General features: G+C 40.9%; 1 protein-coding gene across 2 annotated transcripts in view; it reads left to right on the top strand.

The window, feature by feature from the left end:
- Nucleotides 1-19,330, top strand: part of akap7 (A kinase (PRKA) anchor protein 7) — a 49,625-nt gene extending 30,295 nt beyond the window's left edge. Inside the window, exons 10-11 of one of the 2 annotated variants that reach the window (XM_085381505.1) lie at nt 11,943-11,978; nt 16,569-19,330. In XM_085381505.1, the coding sequence (XP_085237631.1) occupies nt 11,943-11,978; nt 16,569-16,789 (257 nt within the window). In that variant the 3' untranslated portion in view covers nt 16,790-19,330. The remainder of the gene's footprint in view (nt 1-11,942; nt 11,979-16,568) is intronic. The other variant, XM_085381506.1, reaches the window with a different exon arrangement.
- Nucleotides 19,331-19,723: the final 393 nt, after the last annotated feature.

Genomic DNA, 19,723 nt, shown 5'->3' with positions numbered 1-19,723 from the left:
TTTTTCCAAACCATTTTTTGTTTAGCATTTGAAAATCACTTATTGCCAACTAACTTGCTGTAAAGATGTTAAAAAGAAGACATTAACAGCTCAGCACCCCCAGTCAGGCTCATTGAGATCCCGGATGTAAATGCCACACTGAATTACTAGTCATTACATCTGAATGACTGCAACCTTCACAATAAGAGAGTGGATATATATAGGAAGCTGATGATAATCTCCTTATGTGCCTTTCCTTGACCCTCATCTTGGGACGTCGGTGTTTAGCCCTGACTATTGTTTTAGTCATAATCCACACTTGAGTCCAGAATTTTTACTTCTTTTTTTTTTATCTGTAATGTATGTTATCCTCTTTATTTCACCACGTCCTAATTCCATTCCAGACCTCATAAATTACACAGATAAACCCAGTAGCAGGCTGCAGCTGCCGGCTGTTCAACAATCATTATTCAAGCTACAGTGACGAGAGGAGGCGGAGCTTGTAGGCACCCGACCCCTCCACACACAAACACAGAGCGATGTCCGCCGTCTCCTCATACGCACTGCTCCCTTTTCCACATCCGAAGGCTTGCTCAGTGTCTTCTCACTGAAGCCTGCTCATACATGCAGCCCTCCTCCTCTGTCCTCATCTAGTTTCACACACATGCACTCTTTATCTTTACTCATGCACGCCCCTCCCCTGCTTTGCTCACTTCAAACCAAAATCACTCTTTATTTGTTCTGTCTTTTTGTCTCCTACACATGCACCGTCCAGCTCTCCCATTCTCTTCTCTTTCTCTCTCCTCCCTCTTTCCCTATCTCTCTCCCTCTCTCTGATACACACCCCCCTCCTCCCTGTGTTAGTGCAAAGTAGAGCAAGAGCAAGGAATCACTCGTTCATTTTTTTCCAGCGTCTGCTGTCTTTCTCTGTCTTCTTCGGGCTGCACGGACGGAGAGCGAGGGTTTTTTGGGGGTTTTTCTTGTTTGGTTGCTTTCATCCTCACTGGGTTTGTCTGCCCTTTGGGAGGGGAGGAGAACAAGTGACACAGAGGGCAAGACGGGAGGAGAAGCGGGGCTCTCCCTCCATCCGTCAGGCTTAGAACAAGGGGCTGAGGAAAAAGAGGGGTAACAGTAGGGCGAGGGGAACAGGAGGAGAGGGAAGGAGGCGCCATGGGTCAACTGTGCTGCTTCCCTTTCTCCCAAGCCGAGGAGAAAATCAGTAAGTGCCTCCTGCTCCTGTCTCCATGCGTGGGTGTGTGTTGTTGGAGAAACCAATCGGATTGATACTCAGCGGTGCTGCTTTTTTGGAAAAGACTGCATGTGTGCAGTGTAGGAAGATACTGCACATCGTATATGTGTGTGTGCGTAGTGCTTTGTGTCAGCTGAGTGTGTGCGCACAGCTACATACATGTCAGTGTGTGACCTACACATGGACAAGGAGTGTCTGTGAGAGAGCAGCATCATGTCACAGCATTTGTGTGCAGATTAGTGTTGTGTATGTTTGAGCGTTTGTAGACGAGTGGTCCTATTTCAGCTGTGTAATTCTGTGTCATCAGTGTGTAATTAATCAGTGGCCGAGCAGAGCCACTGATTAAGCTTCAGATGAAACACTTTGTGAATAGGTTGTGCAAAACGTGTCTGTAGAAAGCTGCTCTGTGGCTTTGCATTAGTGTTTATTTTTTATTGTTTGTTTGGCTGTTTGTTTTCGGTGTTGCTGCTTCTGATAAGCAGGTCCTTAATTTCTTGTGCATGTGCATTATTTTGCACACGAGCCAAACAAAACGGGGCTAAACTGTGACTACTACTTACTACTCCACCTCTATTATATTACATAGCAGTGGTCTTTCATAAATATAAAGTTATTAAATAAATAAGCAAAGGAGCTTTTTGCTTTTGTGCTTGCCTTTAAGTTTATATTTCTTATTTAATCGTATAAATTATACTCATAATACCTATGAGTATGTTCTTTTATTAACTTTTGCTGCTTTGCTTTAACATAATGGACTAAAGAAGCTAAAGATCCTGTCACACTGACGCACTTTTTCAATAATGCTCCTTGAAGTTAGATCTACTCATCCCCCTTCACAGTTGTTCTAAAATATTTCATTACTCTGTGGTTTTTATTTGATTGTTTTAAACTCGATGCCCGATATTTCACTGAAACTCTCGGTCTGCGGTCAGCGTATCAGCTGGCCGAGCTACAATTTTGGGCATAATTGGCTCCAATGTCATTGCCATATGTGCACGTCTTAAAACTCAGATTCAAGTTGGGCACAAAGAAAGTTTCGACCTTTTAGCAGACAAATACGAAAACGCTCATCTCACAGTCAAGCTCTGCAAGTCACGCTGCGCAGTGAAGGTCAAATATCCAACTGAGGGGAACAATAAGCAAAACGCTTTTCGAGTGGAGGGAGGGGCGGCTCTAAAATAACTTGTAAATGCCTCTTGGGTTATCATTCTGCATTCGTTTAATCGTCATGTGCCATGGATTAGCCAGTTAACGCGTCTTCTGGAAGATGTTTTTTTTGTTTTTCGAGCACCACTGTTATCTAATGCACGGGGTCGTTGCACAATATCTGCGGTCGGTTAAAGGAAAATTCAAATGAATAAATAGTTCAAGTCAGGGGACAAATTTTCCACTAAGTGACAGCGACAAAAAGAGGCTGCTCTTCATCAGCTTACATGAAATTAAATGAGCTCCAGAGGATAATTATGGGAGCAGTTTGTGGTTTGATTGCAGCCTTCCCTCTCATTGTTCTGCAGCAGCTGTATTGTTAGTTAATTTGGGTTTTGCATGAATGTGCAGCGTAGTTTTTGGGGCTGCTGCATGTCATAGGACATGAATTGCAATTATTACTCTCTTCCTCCAATATTATCAAAACACACACACACAATCTGTTGTGGAGGGTCATAGCATGTCACAACATTTAACGCAACATTAAAGAGTAGTGTTAAAGGTCAATACATCTCTTCTCTTAAACTGAATGCACACATGCTGCCACATATAGATTTGCTCTAGTTAAAGGAGGGTTTCGGTCAGTGTGAGGGTTTCTCTTTTCTCTTCGGTAAAATTGGATTTGCTACTTGTTTGTCTCAGTCCCAGTAATGAAATGAAAGTCGGTAAATTGAAATTGATCTAATGTAGATACTAATAGAAAAGCTAGTCTCTGTGTGAGGCTACGCTTACGTAGAAGGTAGATGATGCCTTCTACGACCTGTCAGTTAGATTAATAATTAAACAGAGATACAAAGTAATAAAATCGTCCACTGATTTATGGTCAGTTAAGGGTATGTTTGTGTGTGCAGGCCTTACATGAGGTCTTGATCGTGCTGATCATGAGGTCATAAAGACAGACTTTGACACCAGCTGAAATGGCTCGTCTGCAGAAGGGCTGTGGGTGTGTGTGTTTTCTTTTTTTGTAAGGGCAGAAATATTAAACTGGGCTGAGTGTGTTCTCCCCTCCTTCTCTGTTTTCTCCCCGATGTGTCTCTTTGCTCTTTTCCCCGCTTGCAGCTGCATTGCTATAAACAGTCTAGCCACTGTGCCCTACTTCTGTGTGGAGAGAGAAGGATAGAGAAAAGAGAAAGAGCGGCGCAGGGAATGAAAACTAATGAGGGAGAAAGGAGGGATTGGGCTTTAAGAGAAGTGGGAATATTGAGACAAAGACAGAGGCAAGTAGAGGGAGCCAACAAACGTGTGTGTATGTGTGTGTGCGTGTGTGTTCTGTAGGTCAGATGCTACCCCTGTGATGTGGTGACAGTTGCCCCTCGTGAGCGCAACAAGACACATGCGTACTTGTGTTCCTGCTGTGTATCTGTGTGTGAATAAAACACTGACCAACAAGACAGGGTGTCACACGGTGGTGTTGGCTGTCACTGCTGGTGAAACTTAGAAAATTGAAACAGTTGAATTAATTTCTTTATATGACTATAACTTTATGAATAATAGCCATTTTTTGTCATACTCATTAAAATGCCGTATGAGAGCTAGATGTGTTCTTACGGTTGTTATTTAGTTGAGTATTAATGTAAAAAATGTAATCGAAACCCAATCCTTGACTTGATCAGCAACAATAATCAGGTATGCTGTGGTGTTTAAATGATGCTCGGCTCAAAGTGTTACAAGAAACCATGTCCCACACCATTACACCGCCACCACTATCCTCAGCCGTTGATACAACGTGGGATGGATCTGTTCTTTCACGTTGTTTACACCCAATTCTGACGCCAGTATATAAATGTTACAGCAGAAATTAAGATTCCTCAAATCAGGCAACATATTTCCAATCATCTGTTGTCCAGTTCTGGTGAGCCTGTGTGAATTATACCCTCAGTTTCCTGTTGTTAATTGACAGGTGTGCCATCCAGTCTGGTCTTCTGTTGCTGTAGCTTATCTGCTTCAACATTCAATGTGTTATGCATTTATGTGTGCTCTTCTATAGCTTGGTCGTAACAGGTGGTTGTTTGATTTGCGGCGTTAAAAAACAGATGCAGTTAGGTTGTTTTGCATTGTTTGAAGCTGACAGCTGGTTGCTTGCAAAGTTTCCAGGCTCCAGTTGACTAGTATTGACCGTCGACTACGAAGTCACACGTCAGTCAACAGTATCCTGGGCTCTCATTGGTAGTCGCTTTAATCTCTCACCTGATAGTTCAGAAAAATTTATCTCAGGTCCACTCACTCTGTGTTGCCAGTGTTTTTTCACCCATAGTCCACTGAATTCAAGGAATGTCATTCACTTTGTATGATCACTAGTCATCGTTTTCAGTGTGCAAACAGCTTCACTGTTGCCTCAGCTCAACACAATCTGGCCATTCTCCTCTGACTTCTTGACATCAACAAGCCATTTTCACCCAGACATCCTGCTGCTCATTGGATCCTTTCTGTTTTTCAGAAAATTCTCTGTAAACTCTAGAGACTGTTGTGTGGGGAAATATCAGCAGTTTCTAAAATACTCAGAAACTGTTGTGCAGCTGTTGTTGGTGCCAACAACCATGCCGCATTCAAACTTACTTAAACCAGCTTTCTTTCTGACATGGAAAGGACAGGAGCAACACTCATGTCCTTTCAGTGCAGTTAATTTGTACCCATATCTTAGATTCTTTTCTTCTTCTAACAGTCTGGTAAAGGTAAACTTTATTCCTCACACAGCATGCTTGGGACAAGCTATTAACAGTCACACAGCCTCTATATGGATATCTGTTTTAGCTTTTCACCTGCATGATCTGTAACTAAAGAGCAGAAATGACCTTGATCGGACATCTTTCCCTGTCGCATGGGTTTGCACAACTGTGACGTCACAGAAGTGTTAAATATCCAGCTCTGTGTTTGTATTTGTGAGATGTGCTGATGAAGTCAGCAGGGACCACGTGCGGAAGAGGGGAAGCAAATCGACAACAAAGAGAAACAGAGAAAGGGAAGAGATGGATACAGCGCTGCTCATTTCACCTCTTTCCTCCCAGCCACTCCTCTGTGCTAAGATTTCTTCTTTTATTCTGGCGCCTCTCTGGTTTCACTTGTCCTTGTTGTATGGAAACATCAGGAAATGAAAGGATTTCTGAAATGATTACCCATCAGATGGGCTCAGGTGTTTATAGACGAAAACAATCTGACTGAACTAACAACATACAGACAGCTGTAATTGATCAGACACACTCGATAAGTGAAAAAGTAGGGAAACTCTCGAATTTAGTAACATCTCCTTTAGGAGCAACACCATGCCTCGCAGTTGGGGTAGGATGTTTGTGTTGGTCTGCTTTGACGTCTCTCTTCAACTGCAGACGTTCGACTTTTGTCTCGTGTGTCCACATAAAACGCTACTCCAAGAGTGTTGTGGAGCACTGAGATCATCTTTCACAAACTTAAAATATGCTGCAGATTTGGTTTTTGGGAACCAGCCTTCCTCTAACACCATTCAGTGTTTTCGTTATGATAGACACATGAACACGACTTTAGGAATTTGTTGATCTGTGCACGTTTTGGTGTCACCCATGGGTTTGGGGGTTTTATTTGGTTTTGTTTCTAACTTTTCATCATTACATGTCTTGCTTTTTATGTGATCCAAGCCAGATGTCTACTCTAAAGAAGATTGTCAACAGTCTTAAGTTTTGTTTTTTGCATGGTTCACACCAAACAGCCTTTTTATTTTTGTAAAGAAAATCAGTCTGTGTGATTAACTGGATTTTGTGGATTTTATAAAACCCACATTTAAAGTTTCCTCTCCTAAATTGAAGATGTTTTATGTTTGTCTTTGCTCAAACCACATTGGATTAGTAATCAGATCTGAAGTTCTGCTAATGCCAAAGCACTCAAAAACCTTTCTCTGTATTACTAACACTGAAATATTCCCATTCTTTCATGACCTGTAAGTGTGCTTTTATAAGAGTGGACCTGACAGCCCAGGTCACTGAGCAGAAAAGGCCATTTCTGAGTGCTGTCTGCCTTTTCCTCAAGTCCTGATACTAAGGAGTGAGTCACATTTGGGTTTAAATTACACCACACATGGCCCAAAGAATAGCCTAGGGGGCCTGGGGACTAAGTTTTTGTTACATGAAGACAACCCACTGTCTCCTTTTTTAAGGTGCAATCAATATGTGATGTTCACTTCTTCAGTGCCTTTTCCCCATCAGTGCTTGATTGTGACAGGATTGTAGCCAGCGTCTGTGTTTGTGCAGACTCTGTTTAAGCTCAATTTGTTTTAGAACCGGACCAGACTGTCTCCAGCCGTTATAAAGATCTCCAGCACACATTAAAGCCAAATTAGATACAGTTCTATGTGTAAGTAATGAAAATAAACCAGTTTACTATCACTGCTTACTGGTGAGGTGTGGAAATGAGCAAACAGACTATGATGTGTTGCTCTGTCACACCAGAGTAAAAGACCGAAACATATCAAATCAAAATGCAGTGGGATTTTTTTTTTTTTTCCCCGTGCTTGTTTTCCATTCACACTAAAAGACCAGGCTGTTTGATGCACAGTCAAACTGAGTTCACAGACGCCGCACATGCCCGGCTCTGCAGCTTTAATGTCTGCTTCCAGTGTCAAACCCACAGGAATCTTAAAAGATCACGTGCCTAAAATAATTGAAAACGTACTTTGTTCAAGTATTATTGGACTGCTACAGTATTAAAGCTGCCACGTTTTCAAAATGTTTGAAAAAATTGGAACTACAGCGCAAGTTGTTGAAATATTTTCAGTTATAGTCCCACAGAGTAATGCTACCCCACTTTACTAAATCTGTTGTTATTATTGGTGATTATTGGTGCCATCTATGAGTCCGCAGCACTTTGTTTCCGTGTGTAATTGTGCAGTCAGCATGGCTTTGGCTCGCTACCATCCGTGTCCATTTTTAGTTCATTAGCTCAGTTTGCTGAGCGGCGTGGAAATCAGGAAGCTTCCCTTTTTTTCAAGTTTATTAAGAGAAACTTGAAATTAACAAAAAAAAATTCTGATCACACTTTATTTATCACCATTGGGTTTTTTTTATCTCATTATTTTGTATTTAGAATGATATGAAAGCAGATTAGTGGGTCCATCCTTGTGTCTCATTTTGTTTGAGCCATTAAAATTGTCTTCACTGCGCTGGTTGAGTTGCACAGATCTGGGCACCAACACCCTGCTGTATCCCATTGCTCTGGCACGGCGAAGAGATGGTCAGAAACGTAATTACTTTCTTGTGTTGCAAGATTCACAAAGTAGTGGAAAATTAAGCCATGTTACAGCTGCAGAATTTTCCTCGGTGATAAAACTTTGAATTTTCTTTTCAAAGCCATTTCTGGCAGGTTTATTGATCTGAATTAATGCAGATAAGCAAATGTTTAATCAGGCGGATTAATACTACGTCCTGTTTGTTTTGCAGCATGTTTTTAGGGAGCACATTTGTTTGCTTTTTGAGAGGCTAATAATCTAACCTGGTGCTTAATAATAAACGATCCATGGACAGCTCATCCTCATAAAGTGTATACCAGGATATGGGCTGCTGAGAATCAGGCATAAATGTGCTGCACTCTGCTGCAGTCAGAATCAAGTATGGAAAACTTTCTGGTATATTTCTCTGCAAACTGTCAGTGCTCTGTACCCCAACCCACCCCTCCACAGCCTACAAAACCCCGCCGGCCTCTTCTTTTTCAACCTCAGCTTTCTCTCTTCGTCTTTGTCCTCGCATGCACCAAGTTCATTTTTTCCCCCCCTGCTTTTTCTCATTTCAAGCTCCATCCTATTGCACAGATATTGTTACCCTCTGCTTCCTAAAGTCACGTACTGAAGAAGAAGCTTTTACATTCAGTCTCTTCTACATTATTAGACTACTATGAAATTCTTCTGTTTTCCCAGTTGTTTGCGGATGCTGAGGTCAAAGCACGCACTCATGATACAGCAAGCCTTCCTCTAGGGCCCGAACACGCTCCTCTCCTCCTCCTTTTTACTTACCCATTCCTTTCATCCTCCTTCTGCAGATATGCTGCATTGATGTTCTGCTCAAACCCCTGTGAGAGCTTTCAAAAATGATCAGCTCATTCAAAGTAAAAAGAGTGTATTTATGACAGCAAATTTTTAGATAGTTAGCAAACACAATCCAGTAAATTAGATTCAATTTAATGCGATTATTAAGGATCATTTTAGATACTACAGCTAGTTCCTGTGCACGGTTTTGCATCATCAGTAGCTGCCGTTATCTGGTCCGTTTAATTTCCGGTTTGGGCTCAGTAGAATATCCATCCATCCAAGAGGTGATATTTTCAAGTGAAATTGTCCAGGTTTCAACAGAATCCTGCAAATGGTTCTCTTGAAGAAAAGGCTGTTAAAAGCAAGATGAATAAGTAGGGGAGGTTGTGTAAGAGAATTTGCAGTAATGGTGTTTAACGGTCCCTTCAAAGGGCAACATATATTACAGTGGAGTGGTGACTTCGAGCAGACACACACTGCCACTTGACGTTGTACAGACTCAAAGCTGACAGTGTACGGTCAAAATCCTAAACATAGCGTCTGCACACCAAGAACAGCAAGAACCTTTCAACCTTTGCCTCTCGGAGCAACTATGAGACCTGGAAGATATTAGAGACTGAGACAGCAGGAGCACATCAGAGAGGAACAAAGAGAACATATCAAGAACACCCAGCAGCTCCGATGCTTTAAACTATATGTTAACATCAGTACATGGACATGCTGTGACTGTGGCAGAGTGACCTTTTTATTTAGAAAACTTAATAGAAAACCTCTTTGAGTTATTGAAAACCACTCCACATGTTAAGATTAGAATTGTGTTTTATTTAATAAGACAATTTCTGTTGCTGTTGATTGAATGCATATTCATTTGGTTGAGTTTCTGTGGATCTGAACCAGCAGCAGCAGTAGCAGAATAGTGATTTCATATGTCTTTATGTACCTTGTCACATGTCCTAAACACATTGAGGGAACTAATTACATTTTACACAACTTTTCACATGGACTCTGCAACAGCTATAACAATAAACTTAGTAATAAACGTCTTAGATTTTGTTTGTCAATGGTGACAGTGCCAAGCCCATTCTTGTGAATATGTCATCACAGTAATTCTTGAAAGGAGTCTCTATCTATCTGCTAAAGCCAAGGATGAACTGATAAGATTGTGGCTGTAAAAGATCAAGGGTCAGCTTTACTGTAATATCAAAAGGATTTGCAAAACCCTTGTTTGGACCATTATTCAGTAGAGGTGGGAATCACCATACATCCCACAATACGATATTATCACAATACTTAACGCACGATACGATATTATTGCAATTTTTTAAAAATATTTTGCGATATTCAGATTCTGTACATAAAGGTAAACTTTATCAATATTCATTTTATCTAATAACAAAGTCTCGCACTCAGTCTTTCTCTCATTTCAGTCAGTTTTAATGTTGACAAACTGAACGGTTTGTATTACAGTCTAGTCCAACTTAACTCAATGCAACCATCTGGTACAATTATAGCTATTCTGAACTATGCAATTTGTGAAAACTATGCAGCCCCTTCAGCAACTGAAGAATTTCAAAGTAAATTAAAAAAATATATAATTTTACATTAAATAAAAAAGTTTTAAACTTAATTAAAATAAAACATGTCTTAAATTAAAATAAGTATGTCATGTTTATTGCTGCCATAAAAAAAGTTAAACACATTTGGACAGTGAAGGAATGTCAGGATTCTTGCTCAGAAAAAGGAGCTGATCAACATGCTCTGAAGTCAGAGCATGTTCCAGGCCACAAAAACTTTTTTGTAACAAAATATCGATTTCTGCTGTCCCTGTATCGATACATTATTAGCAAACAAAATATCACGATACTACACAGTATCGTTTTTTTCCCCCCACCCCTATTATTCAGTGACTCAGGGAAAGATAAGAAACTGAATTGCTAATAAAATTAGTTTTAAAGTCTACACTGCACCTTGACTGATTACGGGAGGGACACAACTGTAAGGCTGTAATGTAATCATTTTAACAGTAATGCTGTAATTCTAGTTTGGATGTGGATAAAGTCAAGTCAATAAAGTTACACTAAAAGATGTATTAGTCATGATAGTTCAGATACATTAGCCTGGATCGAAGTAGAAAACCAACGAACCTCTGCCCCTTTGTTTTAGAAACGAGAACAAAAATTACATTAGCGTATGATTAGGGTCACTCCTTGATGATGGGACCTCAGTGCAGAGCGCTTGTAACTTTTTTTCTCTACTGTTTTTTTCTTTCAGTCTAAGACCAAAAAAGCTGTTTTAGAGACTTGAAAAAGGCCAAAAAGTGAGGAAGTGGAACGTAAGAAAGAGGCAAAGAAGCCAAATAGGTAAAGACGAACTGGTTTGGGAGAAGATGATACTTAGAGGCTATAGAGAGTTAAACTTGACAACAAAAACAGATGGAAAGTCGGTACAACCTCCTTTTGCTGTTAAAAGTGTGTGTCTGGTTCTCATCACTGTCACCATGACTACACAGCCAGCAAAAAATAGGTGAAGAGAGGGAGAGCAAGAGGAACAAATGTTTGAATAAAGAGAGAGCGAGGTTAGAGAAGGTAAAAGCAGAGTGGCAGCGAGAGGAGAGGATACGAGGAGGGCTGGCGCTTTGAGAAATTGTGGGAACACTGAGTGTGTGTGTGTGTGTGTGTGTGTGTGTGTGTGTGTGTGTGTGTGTGTGTGTGTGTGTGTGTGTGTGTGTGTGTGTGTGTGTGTGTGTGTGTGTGTGTGTGTGTGTGTCAGCCTCGTTGCCGTGAAGTCCGTTTATCCGCAGTTTGAAAAGCTTATCTGTTTCTCTGCTAGTGTGTGTGGGTGAGAAACAGGTACAGAGGATGGCTTTACTGCCATCATAAAGGCCGTCACTTCGACAGGTCAAGATTGAATAGGCAGATAGAAACACGCAGTCACATTAACAGATACAGACACAGAAGAGACCTTTGACAAGCGAGACGAAACCACCTTACGTAAGGTTGGCATCGAAAGCGATATTTTCTGGGTGTTCAATGCAACGGAAGGAGCTCAAGAAGCGCTAAGTCACGGTTTTAGTTCACTCTTATGTCATCGTATCTTGTCCAGTGTTTTATTTTCTGAAGTGCAGCCTCAAAATAAAAGCTTCTGGTATGCAACAGATTTCTTTTAAAAGCCACTTTTTACAAGAAGAAAACTTGCCCACGGTATTGTGCCCTGCTTTCCTTCTCCATCCTTCTGTCCAACCTAATGCAATATTTTGGTAGTATGACTCAGTGGCTTTGGTTAACAGTTTTGCCTTCACAGTATTTCTGCATCCATTTTAGGCTTCATGTAGCCCCGGGGTCCAAAACTAATGTTTAAAATCACTGCTGTCTAGCACTGAAAGTATCTCCCCCGTGGTAACACACAAAGAGGCTCTTATAACGGCGCTGTTTGGAGAGTGTGTGCAATCCCTGAGACGCCAGAATATGTCTGCTTTGTTTGTTTGTGCTTACTTAATATTTGATGTTTGTGCTTGTGTTGCAGATTTGGTTCAGGCTCCAGTCCGTGCTAAACGCTCAAGTACGTGTCCTCCTCCCGTCATATGTGTACAATCAGAGTTGGGAGGGTTCATTCAAAGTGTGATCTGCATCTGATTACAAGCTACAACTGCAATGACCCTAAAGCCATCATTTCCCATATACCTTCACAACAATCAAATTCAGGCTGATTAATGGTGTGATTACTTCTTGCCTTGGAATAATCTCCAGTTTATTGATTACAAAAGATGATACCATCTCGTTGCTTTTTTGTATCCAAATCGTCTCTCTGATCATTCTCAGTATTTTTACTAATATTGTTGTAATCCAATCACATACAATCTCATTCCTCTTTATTAAGTTAGCGTAAATGGTGGAAGCAGAAGCAGTCTCTGTCCTATTTAGAGCATCTGGGCAGGAAGTGATTAAGTAGGCTGTCCATTAATCGTGCTGCTGGGTTTTATGTATTTGTTTCAGTTGCATCCCCCTCATTTGAGTAAAATAATTCATCCTGCACTCGAAATCATAATCCTTGTTTACATTTTAGGTTTACCTTTCTTACTTTGATATTTACTTACACATATTTTATTACAGACATTCCTTCTTCATGTGTTTTATTTTCAATCTATATTCAAATAAATTACTTAAATTGGGTTGAGACCTTTAGAAACTAGTGGACATATAATGGGTTCAGCATGTGTACAAACTGCAATTCAACTGTAGAACCAGTAGAACCCTGTTGAGGAATATCTCTTGTAGTCGTCTTGTCCTTTGCAGTAAATTACACAGTTCCCACCGTGATATGATTCTTCTGTTTTGATGAGAGGCGAGGTTTCACCCAGTTTGTTCCGGCTGTAACTGTCACTGACTGGGCTATTTCTCAATTCATAAAATGATGATTAGACCAAACATATTGAAATATGCCAGCTCTAATGCATTCTTATACAAACCCTCAAATATCCAGCATAAAATTTAACAAAACATAAATAACAAAACACAATTAACGTACAGTTTTCAGCTTTTATATGTGAACTGCTGCAGAGAAAGAAAGCAGAGATTAGTTTGACCAAATTACAGCTTTACTGTTGTTAGGCACAGTTTAATTTAACTACATTTACTGCAGTTTTACTATATTTTAAATGTTGATTAAACAGTTTCTGACAGCAGAGAGGACTGCAAACATTTTAATGTTTGTTTTACTTCAGACTGTCGCCCACTAGGAGGTTGCCTAAGTAAAGTGCAGAATATGCTCCCTGCTTAAAAAATAAATAAATAAGTATTGGTCCAGTTGCTGTTTATCTCATGAATCAGAAACCGGTCATCAGTAATGAGCGGACGCTTTGTGGCGCTGACTGTGAGGGAGTTCTAAGAGTGGAGCAAAGACTAAACAGGATGACCGTCACATGATTTAAACGATTGTGATCATTAGTGCTAGGAGCGCCACTCTGCGCTACCCGAAATCTGCCTGCAGTTTTACTGAGAAAGGCATATTCAGTGAATTCAGTCACTAAAACTAAAGGGTAGATAGAAAAACAAACATCAATCAGAGGTATGACTCACTCAAAAAGACAAGCAGGCAGGTAATCAAATAACATCTCAGTACAACAGCAGCAGCGTTTTGTAGAAAGCACAACTCGATAAACCTCAAGTTGCTAAAACAGAACATGTTCAAAAACAATAGATGGAAAAGCTGATTCGAGCACACGGGGACGTTAAATAGATGAGTGAGAAGCAACTGCTGGCTTGTTCTGACGACTCCTGTTTTCTGTTTGGCGTGCTGTTACCAGGCTGGACGCTTGGCATAAACAGCATAAATCCACAGTCGCACAGTGCTCGTGTCATCAGACCGTGGCGGAGGTGATACACTCGCGACAGTGACTTATTCCAGTGGTCTGGATAACAGATTTCAGCTCACAGTCGGTCTTTGGTGACTGATGCCACTGTATTATATTCTGCACAGAGGTCAGCAGATGCACTTCACTGATATTTGCATATTAACATTGCACAATATTGCATATTATATGGGCAGGGATAGCTCAGTAGGTAAAGTGGTCGCCCCATGATCGGAAGGTCGGCGGTTCGAATCCACTTAACGGCTACCCTGAGGTACCCCTGAGCAAGGTACCGTCCCTACACACTGCTCCCCGGGCGCCTGCTTAGTGGGCTGCCCACTGCTTCACTGAGTGAATGGGTCAAATGCAGAGAAAAAACAAGTAATTTCCCCATGGGGATCAATAAAGTATCCATTATTATTATTATTATTATTATTATTATTATTATTATTATTATTATTATTATTAACAGAGGGCACAGCAAGGTCGGTGGCACCTTGTTGTATTTATTATTCATGGGTATGCTAATTTAGTAGTCTGCACAGAAGGATTTTCATATAAAATGACTCATTGTGTGTGGATTGTCACTTATGTAACAGTCTAACAGCAGATGACTGAACAATTAACACAGCATCAGAACTTGCTTTAATTTAATTTCACCATCTTGTTGGTTAATATTAAAAAAAACATAAGAAGAGAATGTGACACATGGCTGGTTTGAGACACCTCTGTCGGATGAAAACAACAGATGACAATAAATTACGCATCATACTCTCAGCTGGTTCTGACCTCAGCAAAATTATCATCGTCGTCTCCTGCTGTATGCTCTGTCTCACTGTATAATGAATAATAGAGCACGACGCTGATTTCAAATGAAACAAACCTATGGGCCCAGTGGGATTCTGTGGTAAAGAGGGTTAGTGTGCGAATCTTGTGCTTGGCCTTGGTAATCAAAAGCTAATGCGGTTATATAGTGTTTGTGCGTACCTGTGTGTGTTTGTGTGCGCCAGACAGACTGGATGGCTGATTGATTTTTCTATTACTCTCTTTCTGAATGGCTTGCTCCTGCCTGTCCATCCTACAGCCTGCCTGCCTGCTTTGCTCTCTTTCTACATGAATTATTGACTGACTGACCATCTCGGCGATTCTTCTGACTGGCGTTGCCGTCTTTCTGTCTGCCATTTTGTCTGTAGCTGAACTAAACTTAAATGATTTGCTTTGGTGTTCAAACCAAAAAGGAAATTAATATCAGCTGTTTACATCTTCTGTGACTATCATCTCTGCAACGATCACTTCTTTCCTATTGCGACATCAATCTGTTGTCGCCGTGTTCAGTCTGTGATGAGTGGAGAATCCACACAATTAATTATTGTCAGATTAATGGTTATTTTCTGTTTTCATTTTGAGCATATTAGAAAAAGAATGAAACGGGTCGTGCTTTCATCAGAAAGGCACTCAGACACCACAGGAAGCAGCTTAGTGCTGCAATCAAATTTACCGTCGAGTTAAATGTCACTATAGCTAAAAATTGACTAATTCCTGACACATATGGTGAAGTGGAAGCTCAGCTGGAGCCACAAACACAGAGAACAATCAGCAGTTTCATGATGGGTTTGGATATTTTTTTTATTGAGTACTGATGTTGCTCTAACATGCCCTTTTACAGGCACAAGGGGGCATTTATATTCTGACAGTTGACGATGGTGGTATAAATCGGGTTTAGAGTTTCATTGGCATCCTTGTTATCACTCCCATGTTTTTATTCTTGGACTGTGTAGCGTAGCTTTGCATTCAGGTTGATGACAATACTGTGGAAATCTCCTATCACTGACATCATTCAGATGTTTGTGCACTGGTTTGTGTTTAATAGGAGCACCCATCATTATAACAGTGTGTGAAAATATAATAGGTCGCCTTTAACATTGAAGGTGCCAGTTATACAAAATTTGCCTTTATTACATTTTAAAACTACGCGCAATATGGGCTAAAACGAATTTAGACCTCAGTCACGCAGGCTTACAGATCAGTCATTGACCCTATGGCAACATCCAGTTGCTAGGGAAACGTACGTGTTCCGCAACCAGTTGGCAAGTGGTTGCTGGAGGTTGCTTGGAGTTGCCAGGTGTAATTGGTAGCCAAAGAGTGTGCTGCACCTAGTGCTGCATCATAGATTGAATGGCAGATGCCAGCTTGTCTGAAAATACTCGCCAACAACTTACTCAGCAGTAGTCAAACTTGCAAAATTGATATGCAAGCCAGAAACGTGGCAACGTTTGACTTTCAACTTAAAGTCAATGTGTTGAAACATATTGGTTGCACTGGTAAGAAGCAAGTTTTACTCACTAGTTTTACTCACTAGAGTCCCCCATGTGCTGCATCATTGTTGCCACCAACTCCAGCAGCAACTCGGCAACTGCAAGTGGTACACACTTTGCCTAGCAACTGGAGCTAACTAAGGGAAGGAGGGGTCGTTACTGACCAGACTCTCGACCTTGAGGCAATATTTATGTAAAATGTTTTGCTATGTCCAATACCCTTTTTTTTTTTTTTTTTTTTTTTTTTAAACAATTTTAAAGTAAGTAATTTGAATCTGGCCCATGGCTGGATGGCTTTCTCCTTTGGCACAATTCCACTGATCTTCTAAGATTTGTTGATTTTGATCAATTATGTGATTTTCTTTGTTTTTGTTTCCCCACAATATTGCTGACAAACTCTTTTATTGGCAAAGTTGATTGATTACTTTTTTCAACTCGCTGTTAATGGACATGACGTGCTCATATACTTGTGCTTTTGCTACCCAGGTGGGCGTCGCCGGTCTGAGCCAGACGAGGCGGAGCTGCTGAAGGTCAGCAAGCGACTGGTCGAGGACGCCGTCAACCGCGCCTTGCAACAGTACAAACAGGAAACACTTCAGAATGGGGGCGGTCCTAATGCTGCCGCAGTGAAGCCCCCTGGAAATACAGAGGAAACTGCTACAAAGACGAACACTACAGCCAACTCCATCACAGTGAACAGGAAGTGACCTCACCCGACCGAGGCGCAGAGACTGAAAAACCAGCAGTCCGGACACCATCAGCCAAGCTTGGTTAGACATGAGAAGAGTCAGTAAGACCTGGGCACAAAGCTTGAACCAGCCAACCAGTCAGCCCGCTTTGCTGACCAGCTAACCCAGCTAGCCAGCCACGCTAGCCACCCGCCCACCTGACCTAGCTCGACACAGTGCTAGTTAAATAGGTAATGTAGCTTGAAATTAACGCCAGGTGACCGTCCTAACAGGCCAGCCTGTTTAGCCTGTTGACTTACCGCACCAACTCTGCTGTCCTACATCTAACAGCGAGAGTTTCGTCCCTCCTTCTGCACTGATCTGCAGGGGAGGGGTACATGTTGGCACTCAAACCCAGAACACAGATGTGAAGCACTCCTGTAGAGACACTCATCCGTATTTAAGGCTTCACTGTGACCCGTCACTGCAAAACTGCCCTTTTAGAATAAGAAAAATTAAGTTTTGTTTATAGTTTAGTTTACCTTTTAAAATGAACTTGAAATGTCCTTTATTTCCCTCTGATAATGAAAAAAAAGCCTTTTGCTGAAACGGTTTCAGGTGAAGAGTCTTTCACCATCCTTTAAACGTCTTCTGCCTTCATAGACAGAAAATCATTTGTTCATCTTTGTGGCTGAAGAGGCCGTGTGACTGGCTGGATTCTTCAAACTTAAGTGTGAGACACGCGTCAGTATGCTGGACTTGAATCTGTGCAAGCTTCTGTTGCATTTGGCAGTCCACTTAAATAGATCTTATTTATATTTCTATCATTTTATTTTATCTTCTTCACGTCTGGTACAGAAACTGACATAACCTGCCCCCACCCCACAGCTTTGCTTTTAGTGTCATATATTACAGTTGCATTACCAGAGTGTGTACTACCGAGGCAGCACCGAGACAATCATGGAGTTGAGATAGATTCACTTTGGAAACTTAAGTGATGCTTTTGAGCAAAATCCTATAAATCAACCTCCACTAAAAATAAATAAAAACACTAACTTTGGTGGCTTGGGGATGCTACAAAATAAAATGATGTGCTTCAGCGTAACATTACACTATGAGTTGCCAAAAACGTCTCTCCGTTAATGCCAGAACCTTCATGATTAAATCCTTGACAAGCTGTTATTACTGTTAGACTTAAGTATTTATTTCAGAACTCGCCTTCCTCTCTAATACATCAGTGTGATTTTTCTTTTTTTTGTTTGATTCTCTATGAAATGCATTTTTAAAGAGCAGCACAGTTGGTCAATTGTTAAGTCTGTGACACAGGCTGGAGTCCGTTTGTTTGAGGCTCAGTGTTTTTGTTTTGGGGTGTATCAGTATGCTGATGCTGAGAAGCATCTGATTCTGTAGTACTGTACATGGAAGAGCTGTTAAAGGCAAGCAGTGATTGAGAGTCCCACAATAGCTCCTCACAGCTGAGAACCCCACAGCTCCTAATTTCGCTGTCTTCCATCTTTTTTTTTTTAATGTAAGCTTAATGACATAGGCCCTTATAGCGTTGTGCTCATGAAATCCATCCACTGTTATTCAGAAATACGTACGCACCAGTGTTAAATTAGATATTACTGCAGGAAACAGCTAGAACAGTGATTATTTAATCTGTTTAGCTGCTTTGTCTTACAGCTGATTTACATGATTTAATGTAAAAACATAAAAAATGAAGACGCTGGATTTTAGTTTGTATTTCGAAGGTGTACAAAGCACAAGATTTTTGTAATTTATGTTTTTAAAAACTGGTTTCGGATTTTACAGAGCAGGTTTATACTGTTCAGATCAAAGTGGCCTTCAGTCACTAAAACAAACTCGTGCGATTCTTGTTTTCTTGAAGGATGTTTTTTACCCCGCGTGTGGGGTAGGTTCGGGGATTTGCCAAAGTCTCTTAAACATCAGCCTGAGGCTAAAGGGTTGGATTCTTGAGTTAAATGTTTTTAAAAAAAATTAAAAAGTCCACCATAAAACAGAATATGTGTTATTTCCATTGTAAGAAAAAAGCAAGTGACTTTGATTTTCAGCTGTTTGAGGTTTAATTTCCCTGCAGTGAGAACAGGTGTGAGCTGGAAAATGCACTCTCATCTCTGTGGAACCTACTTAAACGGTCAATAACACAGACGGATGGAAGGAGGAGGAGGAGGGGGGTAGCTGTCTTAAGGTGGACTTTGAATATTTTCTTTTCGCTTTTTTTTTTTTTTTTTTGTTGTCACCAGGTCCTTAATCTCCTTAAAATCCCCTTTAATACACAAGTTGTCCTGTTGGCCTGTTCATGTGTCTGTGAAAGCGTGGATGTGTTTGTCTGTGGGACGTTTGATCAGCGGTTCCCCTGAGAAATTCTTGTCTGTATCAATCATGCAAACTCAGACTTGCGTGTGTGTGTGCGTGTGTGAACAAGCGTACAAATATGTCTTCTCTGTTTGCCTTTCCATGTTTCCACGTGTATGTCCGACTGAGTGGGTGTGTTGTTTGTACTGTGTTGTATATCTTGTTCTGCCATATTTGAACAATAAAACAGGATATGAGATTCAGAACTAATATCCTCTTATCCCCGTCTCCTTATTTCAGTCTGTGTGTGTGTGTGTGTGTGTGTGTGTGTGTGTGTGTGTGTGTGTGTGTGTGTGTGTGTGTGTGTGTGTTGCTACATTAAGATTACAGTAAGAAAATTATTTTAACAATGGCGAGCATTTTAAAGGGACTGTTTTACTTCGATACAATTGTATATGCTGGAGTCACAGTGGTGGGAGACCGCAGCACGTTCAAAATTACTGCAGTCTTTGAAGCCTTGTTGCCTCTGAAGATGAGTCAAAGATGGGTCTGGAACCACTCAGTCAGTTGCCACCTTCAAAGCAACTTTAGTGCAAACTTTAGGCAAATTGTTGCCATCTACAAACAAAATTTAAACAAAACTTCCCAAATTAACTA

The sequence above is a fragment of the Rhamphochromis longiceps genome, linkage group LG15, assembly GCF_057381845.1.
Source record: "Rhamphochromis longiceps isolate RC_006_pf linkage group LG15, R_longiceps_female_GT1.1, whole genome shotgun sequence".
NCBI classification, from domain to species: domain Eukaryota; kingdom Metazoa; phylum Chordata; class Actinopteri; order Cichliformes; family Cichlidae; genus Rhamphochromis; species Rhamphochromis longiceps.
This window is presented reverse-complemented; position numbering and strand designations above follow the sequence as displayed.